The 12,703-nt window shown below is 26.6% G+C and overlaps 1 protein-coding gene across 4 annotated transcripts in view; it reads right to left on the bottom strand.

The window, feature by feature from the left end:
* LOC101235387 (nucleolar protein 14) overlaps positions 1-12,703 on the bottom strand; it is a 66,353-nt gene that overhangs the window by 13,617 nt on the left and 40,033 nt on the right. For 2 of the 4 annotated variants that reach the window (XM_065795973.1, XM_065795972.1), the window contains exons 22-26: positions 10,459-10,521; positions 10,269-10,353; positions 9,889-9,955; positions 5,769-5,837; positions 5,575-5,685 (exon numbers count right to left, since the gene is read on the bottom strand). In XM_065795973.1, coding sequence (XP_065652045.1) covers positions 5,575-5,685; positions 5,769-5,837; positions 9,889-9,955; positions 10,269-10,353; positions 10,459-10,521 — 395 coding nt within the window. The remainder of the gene's footprint in view (positions 1-5,574; positions 5,686-5,768; positions 5,838-9,888; positions 9,956-10,268; positions 10,354-10,458; positions 10,522-12,703) is intronic. The other 2 variants (XM_065795975.1, XM_065795974.1) reach the window with 1 other exon arrangement.

Here is a 12,703-nt window from a genome sequence, read left to right on the forward strand (position 1 = left end):
AAGGAGAGCGATATAGAACAAAGAGAAAGGCAATAGAGTGAAGTGGTGCTAAACGAAAGCACATAAAAGAATAGTCTGTGGGTTCAAACCTAGTTTCACAACAAATGGGTGAATTCTTACAAATGTAAATGCCCAGACCAAGCATGTGACTATTGGTGTCTTTACAAATTAAAGGATGATAACCATCAACACTAAGATTGCAAAATGAGACAGCCGAACTCAAATTATTCTCACAAAGAGCAAGTAGGTCTGGTGAACTTTGCAAGAGATAAGACTCAACAGAAGAAAAGTTACTTCGAAGACCACAAATATTAGTGAACGATAGGTTTAGAGAACTTGGAGATGATGATGGTTTTTTGTGTTTTATAGTTTTTGGTACTTTATTCATTTTTAAATTTGATTGAAGAACTTGACTCAAAGCATAGATAGTACTCAGAACACTGCTTAATAGCCCAAGCAAATGCTGTAACAAAGGGCTCCAAAGTTTGGGAAACCTGACTACCAGCCGGCTTCAGAACTCTAAAACTGAGTTTTAGAGCTGTACCCTTATTAGGAGATAATAGAACAAGTTGCCTAGTCATAAAAACAGAGACACAAGCAAAACCCATGCATTGAGTCAAGAAGATCCAGCATTCAACATCCTAAACCGGAAACAATGTATTAAAAATATATCTGCGTCAGTCTAATAGATGAAGAAGGGGTGCGGGGCTGGTCAACAGATAGAATCTATTTACCCCTTAAGTCTTTGCCTAGGAGGCCTTCTACAAGACAGTAGCCAGATGCATTTTACATCTGCCCAAGATGAGTATTTTTATTGAGACACCATCTCTAGCCTTTACTCAACCAAAAGCCCCAAGGCAGGGGGTGTTTTAAGTCGGAGTTAGCATCTCCTAGCCTTCGCCTAAAAAGACATATCCTACAAGGCAGCAGGATATGAAACAGATTGTACTGGGTTACATGGTACCAGTAGCAGGATAACCTGACCTGACATAGGTAGCAGGATAGCAGGATAACCTGACCTGACACTTAAAATATGCTCCATAATAAAAATTTTAATGTTTATTCAAATTTTTAAATAAATACTCCAATTATTTTTCTATGGAATAATAATAATAAAAATCTATAAAAATTTAAAAAGTCTATAAAAATTTAAAAAGATATGGCTGCTACTTTTTAGAAAAAAACATAGCAATTTAAAATTTTCAAACTTTTCAACATTTTCAGAATTTTTTCTACAATGCCCATATTCATTACAGCTCTAAAACTCTTTACAAACAGCATTATGAAAGAATCCTTCTTAAACTTTTTACATGGCAGATTTTTGGGAGAACATTTTTAAAGCAGTTTTATGTTTTAAAATGTTTCAATTTTTCCTGGATGCAACATTTACATAAAAGAGGGAAAACACTTTTATACAAATTATGTAAAATTTATTACATGTATTATTATTACAATGTAAATTTTATACTAAGTATGTAAACTTATTTAGAACCAGAACCAGATATTTAAAAAAACTTTAAATGGTTCCTATTCTATATACTAAATTCTATATATAACATAATATATATAATATATAACATAATATATAACATTATATATATGGTAGTGGTAGAATGCTTGTTTCATAAATAAGCAGTTTTGAGTTTGATCCCTGGTAGTATCACATTTAACATATTTCTACGCGTAACAACCTTATTTGGTGTTTTGGTGTTAAAGAACTAAAGATGGATTGTAATAATAATTTAAAAAAAGAAGAAGAAAAGAGAAGCCTTCTTGGTTGCAATTGCTCAAATAGCCTTCAAGAGGTAAACACAGTATAAAAAACACAATACTGTGCATAAGTTCATAATTGTTATACTTTATATATAGTCTACTGTCAAAAAATGTTTTTGTAGGAAACCATGAATTTTTAACCATAAAAAAACCATAATTTTTTTTTTATAAATGCTAAATAATAAGTTTGGATTAATGCTAAATGATCTACGCATATTAGTATTGCCACATTTGATAATATTGTTGTGATGACTCATTATTATAATGACATAAATATATAATATACTGAAGTTTTTAATCTCTCTCCCCTCTTTCCATTAATACTTTTATATCATTAATATTTTCTTTAATATAATTTAATCTCATTAATACAGGTATCTTTCCACTTAAAACAAATCTCAGTACTCTTCTATCTTTTTGAACTCTTATTAACAGCTCAATATTTACTATCTGTTTGTAAAATCTCCAAGACTACCCTACTACTGACAGGTCTGTAGATGTTAGCAAGACTACCCTACTACTGACAGGTCTGTAGATGTTAGCAAGACTACCCTACTACTGACAGGTCTGTAGATGTTAGCAATCAGTAGTTTTGTTTTATTAAAACTTTTTCTTTTTTATTTCTTATTTTTTTGTTTAAAATTGACGTGGTCTCAAAGGTTTTTCTAATATAAACATTGTTAAATATTCAGACTGTCAAGGAGGTGATAACCCTGTTACCCATGTTTTAACCCACAATATTTCTGTTTAGATTTTTAAAATTTTTAAATTCCAAATACTTATCATTTTTTAACTGTTGTATTTTGTTTTTCCTTCTAATTTGCTATTAAAAAATCTTTCCTTACATTTTAGATATTAAAATTATCTTCAGTACCACTCCAAAATTATAACTTAAAATCATCTTCATTACCACTCCCTCATTAACTTAAAACTATTTTCTTATTTATAAAATTATTTTCATTAACTTAAAATTATCTTCATTACCACTCCCTCATTATAACTTAAAATCATCTTCATTACCACTTCCTCATTATAATTTAAAATTATCTTCATTACCACTCATTATAACTTAAAATCATCTTCAATACCACATTTACCTTTTCAAATTACTTTTTCAAAAATATTGGTGCTTCACAAATTTTGGATGTGGTTGGTTATTAGCCACTTGTAGTAAAGTCAAATTTACTCAATATGGAACAGACATAAACAAGTTAAAACATATATGGTGATGATTTTCATCTGACGGGATAAACTAGTCACTGTTGCAATAAAAATTTTTCACTACACAAATTATGTTTATACATTATATATATATTAGCATACATTAGCAATAATATTTTTTTTATTTGTCTTTTTTCATTTGAGTGCTATTTTTAGTTGATTTTTACTTTATATTGTTTTAATATTGTTGAATTACTGAAAATCATACTTAAGGTTAGTTTTAAGCAATTAAATATCACTTGTTACGTATTTAAAAAAAAAAATTCTTTATTAAATAACATTTAAAAGATCTCAGACAATCATCCAAACATCTTACCCAATAGTTAGACAAAAGCTTCAAAAAAATCTAAAATATGATTAACTTGAATTGAAACATCTAAATTATTATTATTTTTTAATTAGTTATTTAGGTGCTCCAAGAAGTCCTAACAGTCTTATCACGGAGCTTCACAGAATAGCATTGGTAGGGAATATAAAATATGAAACCTGATTAAGTAAAACATCCATCCAATTAAAAACTTTTTGCAATGTATATATTTTATTTACTTTTTGCAATGACATATTGCTTTACATTAACTATTACGAAATTATAATTTTAAATTATAATAATTACAGCATATAATAATTATAACTTATAAATAAAAAAGATATCACTTTTGAGAAACTTTATTATTAGAAAATCCATCAATCTATTTTAAGATGTATGCTATTATTAATTTATAGCAATAAAATTTAAGTTCTCTAATATTTATGGTCTTTAAAGCAACTCTTAATTTTCTCTTTAAAATAGTAGTGAAATTCCATGTATTCATTACTAATTTCATAAACAACCAAACTAGCAATATATAATTGTTATATATAATGACTGTTATAATTGCTATATATATAATGACTGTTATAATTATTATTGTTGCTTATTGTTAAATGTATATGTTTTAATGAAATGAATGAAAGTAAAAATATTGACAAAAAACTGACAAGTTTTAAAAACTGAAGTTCTTGTCAAACAGTTGTCAACCAGTTCCAGTGCCAGATGCTGTCCAACCTTCACCAATATCATCAACATTAGGACCAATTATTTGTGCCTCCACTAACTTTTGGTTTAATTGTCAGCCACCATCCATAACTCCCAAGTTCCAAACTATCAAATTGCAAGCAAGTTTAAAATATTTTTTTTTTTACAACTAAATGAAGAAAATGTCAGAAACCAAGTTACAAACCAAAAAATCAAGCATATTGTTATTGACATTGCATTAACTTTTTGAAAAATGGCACATGATAAAATCAGGGGAAAAACCTAGGTTATATCTTATTTCTTTCTGGAATGAGCCGTAGTTGAGCTTGAGCAACCAGCTTGTTAAGAGCTAGAAATGTGATCCTTATGGAAAATTAGTTAACTTCTTGGTCAAGTTTAACTTTTTTTGATATTGGGTCATCTAATGTATACAGAAAATCAGAAGAAAAAAAAAAGTAGAAATTGAAAGGAGACAGGATATTCAGAACAAAGTGGACACAGAAATCAATAATGAAGAACAGAATACTTAGTAAGTAAAGAATACAAAAGATTGGGACAATAGTATTTAAATCACAACCAGTACATGACAACTTAAGTCAAAAGCACTTTGGTTCAGAAAAGAAGTTCTTTGCAAAATTCAGAACTGCTTGGCCTGCATTGGATAAACTATATTATGAGAACAATAGATGGCTATACTATAAGCTAGTATTGGTGTTGATGTACCTATAAATGATATGCAATTCATCCACAACATAATACAAAAAAATAGACCAGGAAGTATTAATTTTTCATTTTAAACATCTTCAATTACAACAAGGCTGCAAGCAACCACTATTATAATTGGAAGTTACTGGAAGAGTAACTTGTTAAAATTATTTAAAACCCCTTTTATTTAAAATGTGTCAGTTATTTAAAAAGTTCACTTGTTTTTAAACTGTTACTACAGTGCTAAAGTTATTAGAAAAACATTGAAATTGTTTAAAAAGATTTTAATATTTCATGAAAGCTTAAGCTTATATAATTTATTCAAAAATTGTTAAATAGATATATTCCATTTTATATTTATAATATAAACATATAAAAAGGAAAACTATATATTTACTACGATATATTTTTATTGTAAACAATTTTAAAATTTTCAAAAAAACTTTATTCAGAAGCGATTTATGCAATTATAGTATCAAACTCATTCATAAAAAGTTGAACTACAAACATTTTTCTTTTTCTGTTGTTCCAAATATCCGAGTAAAGAGCAAGAACACAATAAAAATAAGAAGGTTTTGAAAATAGCTTGTGTAAACCAATTTAGGGGAACATGGGCACGAGCAAGAGCTAAAGCATTCATGCCATGGCTTGTATATTTATGTGAATGATTTCTGAAAACTCTTTATTTATAAAACGTTGCATAAAATAAAAATTTGACAAGTGATTTATATATATATATACACACACACACACACACACACACACACACACACACACACACACACACACACACACACACACACACACATATATATATCTATATACACACACACACACACACACATACATAAACAACTTACTGCTCCAATAGAAATGAACAGGGTTGAAAAACCTCAGAAAATGTTTCAAGATCAATATATAGTGTACACAACATCTTGGATAATAATAGTATATTTTTTATACAAGAAAGTCTAAAAAAAGACATTAAATATAAAAAAAATTAAATTTATTTAAAACAAAAATATGTAATCATCTTCAAAAAAATAATTAAAACCTTGTTGAGATACTTTCTTGAATATCAGATGTTAATAGAGAAATACTTAATGGCATCGCATTTTTTGTTCTAAAAATGATACAAAAGGATAAAATATTAATATTATCAAATTTTATCAAATAAAATTTTAAAACACTGGTTATTTTCAGACACGTGTAAATTATTTCAGGTTGATACCTATTTTTATAAATGAATCTTGGTTTTACACTTGTATAAATGGGCAAACTTTTTAGGTATGAGAACAGTCAAATGTTTATCAAACAAAAAATTTAGTCACATCTAAAAGTATTTTGGTATAATATATATGCAACATTTTATTTGGAAAATGACATTAGTATAAAGCAAAAAATAAAAGTGTGTTTACAAATTTTATTTAGTGCATCATTTTATTTAGAGAACTCACATTAAATTACTATAAAAAAATTTAAAAGTAAACCAAATCCTGTTCTTGCCATTATAATTCTTTTCAACCAATCATAATGTGTTAGTAACAGTATCATCACACCCATGTTCAGTTCATAAAATAAAAATGTTCATTTAAATATGAAATAATATAATTGGCAATGTTTCCAGCAGATCTGGAAAAGAGTCAAACTTGATGTGTCTTTGCTCTACATATGAAATTGTGAATGATTATTCCTTTTTTCTCTTTCAATTTTTTGTCAACTATAAAACTGTGAATACCAAACCTCTTAACACTTAAAAAATTAACTGTTATTGCTCTGTCTAATATCCATATCCATAGGAATTATTAATTAGATTCTAATGCCTCCAAAGCCACTGATGAAGACTTTAATGGCTTTGGAGACATCACAATCCAACTTTTTATCAAGTGTTTCTCTATCTAAATGGCTTGAACAAGATTGTGATGATAAATTATTTTTGTTCCGTAAACTTTTTTATTATTTATGCCTTTTTGTAATTATTTTTTTACATCAAATCTTTCAATTTTACAAATAACTTTTTCCCTGCTCAAGAATTAGTACTTTAACTATAACTTTTTTTGCTGTTTTATACAAAGTATAAAAATTATTAGAAAGTTACATATTATAGAAATAGACAGCATTCACAAATTTCAGTGACATTTTGCAGTTTCAGCTATTTACAATTTAATGTATTTAATGTATTAAACTCTCGCATGCCAATAGTATGCTGTCATTAATACGACACTATGTTCCCCAACAAGTTTTAATATCAATTTACTATTCCTTGTTCTATTCACATCTAAGTTATTGTTGCACTGTTTGGGGTCAAAAAGGTAGTTTTCTATTACATCCTATAAACAGTTTACAATGCACTTCTTAAGAATTATGACATCTTCTCCCTTACGATCTAATATCGAAAATAGGTTTTCTGAATTAAAAATTTTAAAATTTCAAGATCTTGAAAAGCTTTATAATTGTGTTTGATTTTCTTCAAAATAAACTACCAAATTCCTTTAATCATTTTTTTATTAAAACAATTGACACACAAGTATTACACGCGAAATACTGAAAATTTTAACTTGCACACTTCCTTTTTCAACACTATTAAATATAGCAGGCGCTCTATAAAACATCAACGTATTTCTCACTGGAACCAAATAATACCATTTATAAAAAGGAATTTTTTTTAACTAAATACCCTACTATTACCAACATTTTTTTCTCAATCAAAACCAAATTAAGAAATTTTATTCGAGTTTATATTTAATGAATATTAATTTTATCTTTTATTATTATTGCTTTTTTTATATTACTGTATTTATAAAACTATTATTACTTTTATTTTATACTGTCCTTTTTAACTCTACTAATATTACTATTATTAAATATCTTAGTTTTTTAAATCTTATTAACATTATTTATAATGATAGTGATAGTGATTCAATTGTAGTAATAGTTTTTATGGTTATTGTCTTAATTTTTGCAATAGTTATGTTTATTTTATTAATTTCTATCGTAGTTATAAACTTTACTATAATTATTTTTACCATTGTTTTTATCATTGGTTATAATTTTTAGTAAAGTTATCATGATATAGTTACTATTTGTTTTTTTTATTCACATTATTATTAATATTGTTATTTTTATTATATTATTATTGCAATTATTAATATCATCTTTATTTATTAGTGGTTTATTTTGCTTTCTTTCTTTTTTTTTTTCTTATTTATAATTCTATCTGTGATTTATTTATTATTATTATTTTTTTTAGGTGTCACTCCATTACACAGTGATTTAGAAACACTTGAAATTTAGCTAAAATAATGTGGTTTTAAAAAGCTGATTTTTAAAAAAAAATAACAATGTAAAAGCTAATACGACATTTATATATATATATATATATATATATATATATATATATATATATATATATATATATATATATATATATATATATATATATATATATATATATATATACATATATATATTGCTCAGACACGTCAGGAAAAACTCTCAAAACATAAAATTTGAAGTTAATTTATGTCGTATTAGCTTTTACACCATTAATTTTTTTTATAAAATCAGCTTTTTAAAATCACATTATTTCAAAATGGGGCAAGTTGGGGCAGCTAACTTTTTTAGTTTCTAACAGAAGGATACAAACTCTCTTTAAAAAAAGAATTGGCTTCGCAAAGGAAGTCTCAAGCAAAAAGTCCTAGCACTATAAAAATCAGTTTAAACTCATAAAAATTGCATTTTTTAAATGCATTTTTTATAAGATGTATCAATATATATTTACATTTTTTTATAAATTAGGATAAATTTATCTATTATATTTGTATACTATGAAAATTAAATGAAAAGTTTTGTATTCAGGGAGAAAATTAAGTTTTGATAATGATAAAATTTTAACGATAAAAAAGAGCTGTTTTCAGTCATTTTCAAACAAAAATTAACAATTAAATCTATTATTTCAGTATTTATTTTTTTATACTGATAGAAATATAAGAAACTGTAGAAAATAGTTAGCTAATAACATTGTTTAAATTTCGCTACTCAAAAAACTATATTTTGGCCAAATTTCAATTCTAAATCACTGTGCATAGACTAGCTTTTAACTGAGTTACACATAACCTTATTTTAACTGAGTTACACCTAACCTAACCTATGAGTGACACCTAACCCTATTTACTATATGAGTGACACCTAACCTTATTTACTATATGAGTGACACCTAACCTTATTTACTATATGAGTGACACCTAACCTTAATTACTATATGAGTGACACCTAACCTTATTTACTATATGAGTGACACCTAACCTTATTTACTATATGAGTGACACCTAACCTTATTTACTATATGAGTGACACCTAACCTTATTTACTTTATGAGTGACACCTAACCTTATTTATGTGAGTTAATAAAATATTATTGTAAATTTTCATAATTTATGGTTAAATAAATGGATTAAAAAAAAAATGTCATTCAACACAAACAAAACTTTTTTTTGGATTTTTTCTATTCTTTTATCATACTTTTATCATACTAGACTGCAACAACTGCAATGGTATCCACTTATTAAGTGGATAACTCTGTAAAGTTTTGCTCTGATTTTTGAAGTTTTGTCACAAACTTAACACTATTTGAAATATCATCCGAAAAATCATCAATTAAAGCTATAATGCAAATAAGCTATTTTTTTTATTTTGCAAGGAATTCACCAATTTTTAAGTTTTAATTCCTGCTATTTTTGTTTCTTTTTTGTATATCACTTTAAAAAATAAAAGAAAGCTATAATTTTTGTAAGTGTTTGGTTTTAGGCAGCATTGGTTTCAGACGTAAAATATTATTTTTGCATGTTTTTGCAATATTAAACAACCAGAAAAATTATTATTTAAACCATGAACAACAATCTCATTTTACTTACCATTCCAGTATATTATTCTACTTAAGTAGTTCCAAGCTACTTATTATAAAAATTATTCAACTATTAGAAAATAAATAAAAAGTGAATATTTAAATATTCAAGGGTGAAAGCAGAAACTTAATGAAATTATTTGTTTCAACTATATAAATAATTCTAAAATTTTCTGATGATTAATTTTTTTTTTTGAGAATTAAAGGCTAATTTTAGGTATTTATTAGCATTTTTTAAACACAAAAAATAGTTTCTCTATAATTCACATACATTTTTTCTTCAATCATCAAGTAATTTTGTTCTTCTTTGTGTAAATTTAAAATCCAAAACGAAGTTTCTAAACACAATTAAATCTAATGTATGTATGTATGTAAATACAGTGTGTACATACATACATACATACATACATACATACATACATACATACATACATACATACATACATACATACATACATACATACATACATACATACATGTGTATGTATGTATGTATGTATGTATGTATGTATGTATGTATGTATGTATGTATGTATGTATGTATGTATGTATGTATGTATCTACATACTTATATAAGTTTTTGACTTTAAGTTAAGCAAAAATGAAACAAATAAAAACTTTTGATGGAACTATAAATTTCAAAAAATTTACTTTTTTTCATAGGAGTGGCCAAGTATAGTAGTTTACTGACAAAACATATTGCTTCTGGTATATAGCGTTTTGATAGTTTGATATACTGAAATTCACATCATATAATAAAACTGAAAAAATATTACAAAGAATAACAATGTTATATTAAAACAATATTTATACATTGTATGTTTAAAAGAAATATTCATACGCCATAAAGTATGTTTAAAAGAAATATTCCACTGTACACATCTTTAAAACATTTAAAATGGCACTAAAATAAAAGAAATATTCCACTGTACACATCTTCAAAACATTTAAAATGGCACTAAAATAAAAGAAATATTCCACTGTACACATCTTTAAAACAATTAGTGGCACTAAAATTAAAAAAAAAAAAAACTAAATTAAAAAAAATTATTAAAGAGCTGTAAATTAACTTATTTCTAAAATGTATTCTCTCACCCTAAAACTGTGTTCTACATAAGAAAATAACATTTCTTTGAAAAATTATAACAAAAATATATATTAGTGGTTATAAATAAAATATTAATAAATTAAAGGTTTCTTAACAGTAAGTCAACCTGGGAAAATATATAAAAATTTCAAGAAGCAAAATTATATAAATTATTTAAAAGTAATTTCGGGAGCGAAACCACAAGGGAAACTATAAAAAAGGCTGTAAAATACATTTTTTAACCAAATTATGGTAGTAAAATGAAAAAAACTGCAATTTTTGCCATTTTCAGAAAAAAATAGCATAGTGGACATAGTAGGCAACCTTGACAAAATATAGTGGGTAGTAAATAACTGGGGCCCTGGCACCAGCTAAAAATGAGACTTTTTTCAAACCCAGCCCCAGCCTCGGCTAAACTATAAGATTTAGCAGGGGCTGATAGCTGGGGCTAGAAAAAATTTATAATACTTTATATATTACAATTTTATGCTTACATTTACTATTTATTAAATACATGCATATATTTATATATTTTCAAACTCCAATTTACTTCCAACAAGATTGCAAGCAACCACTATTAAGTTATGAATTACTTTAAAAAAGAGAATAAGTAAAAATACCAGGTAATGGTTAACTGAAGACTTGAAAAGTTGCAGGTTGTATATAAAAGAAAAACATGAAGATGGCTAATAGTTAAAAGGTTTTTTTGATGTGCAAGGAAAAAAACAGGATTAATAAAAGTTTTTATAGCATGAAAGGGACAGATACAATAAAAGGATGCAACTTGTTGAATATGAATTGACCATAATTGTATTTGTAGAAAAAAGAAAGAAATGCAACCTTACAACAATGAAAGAGTGGCTCAAGATTAGCAGATAAAGCAGGTCTAATTTATGATTATTATTATTTTTTTAATGTTAACTCACCTTCCTAAGGCTGAAAACGCCACTACAGACAAGGAGGCTACTTAATTGTGGTTATAACCCTCTCTCAACTATATTACTCCAAAACATGAACCTTGACAACCAAGGTTGCTGCGCAGAGAAACAAGTTTAGCGCGGCTCTACCAGGGACGTAGTAAGAATCAAACTTGGTATCTCTCGTTTATGATGCGAGCGCTCTATTACTACACCACGACTGCATTATATTTACAATTTTTCTTAGACTCTTAGCTCTTAGACTTTGTCTGAAAGTAAGAGTGTTAGTATTCATCAATATAGGAATACCAACATTATTGAAATATTTTTTTGCAGTAAATAAATGAGTTTTGTTGTCTAACAAAAATTGCTGATTTCAAGTCCAGAATTTAAATCCATAAGCCACAGCAAGCCTTAGACTGTTACAGAAGAGAGATCAGATTAAAAATCACCTGCTTGATCTAAGCAACCAAAAAGTGAAGATTTTTTTGTCATTATAAAGTTGAGTTGTTAACAAATAGAGCCACTTTAGATATTAAATTTTCATGGAGATTGATATTGTAGATAAGAAACAATACAGGAGCAAAGATATAAGGGTACCACCAGATACCTTGTGGTACTCATAAAAATACTTGAAATAGAGAAGAGTATAGGCCTTCAAGAACAATTTTATTACTGCAGTTAGTAAGAAGTATTTTAATAATTTTAAAACCTTTATATAAAGAAACTAATAACAGAGTGAAGACTAATCGTAGGATAGTTGGAGAGGTCAAAGTGTTTTCTAGAGTTTTGAAAAATGGAACCACTTATTTAGCACTTTTTAAAAACTAAATATTAAATTTTATATATTTAATAAGATTAAATGTTAGACTTGCTTCAGTTAATGACATTGTTGAAGACTAACCAAAAGTTTTTAAAACCTAACATCTGATATAAGATACAAGATTTAGTAAACTGAGAATAACAGAGCTTAACATCAGATGGGACATTTTTACATTGGCTTTTTGGAATAATAAAAGGGCTTGTTCTTAAGAGAGATGTTCTTGTAAAAAAGATGAAATAAAAGCTTAATAAAGCAACTG

This window comes from Hydra vulgaris, chromosome 04 (genome assembly GCF_038396675.1).
Source record: "Hydra vulgaris chromosome 04, alternate assembly HydraT2T_AEP".
Classification (NCBI taxonomy): Eukaryota; Metazoa; Cnidaria; class Hydrozoa; order Anthoathecata; family Hydridae; genus Hydra; species Hydra vulgaris.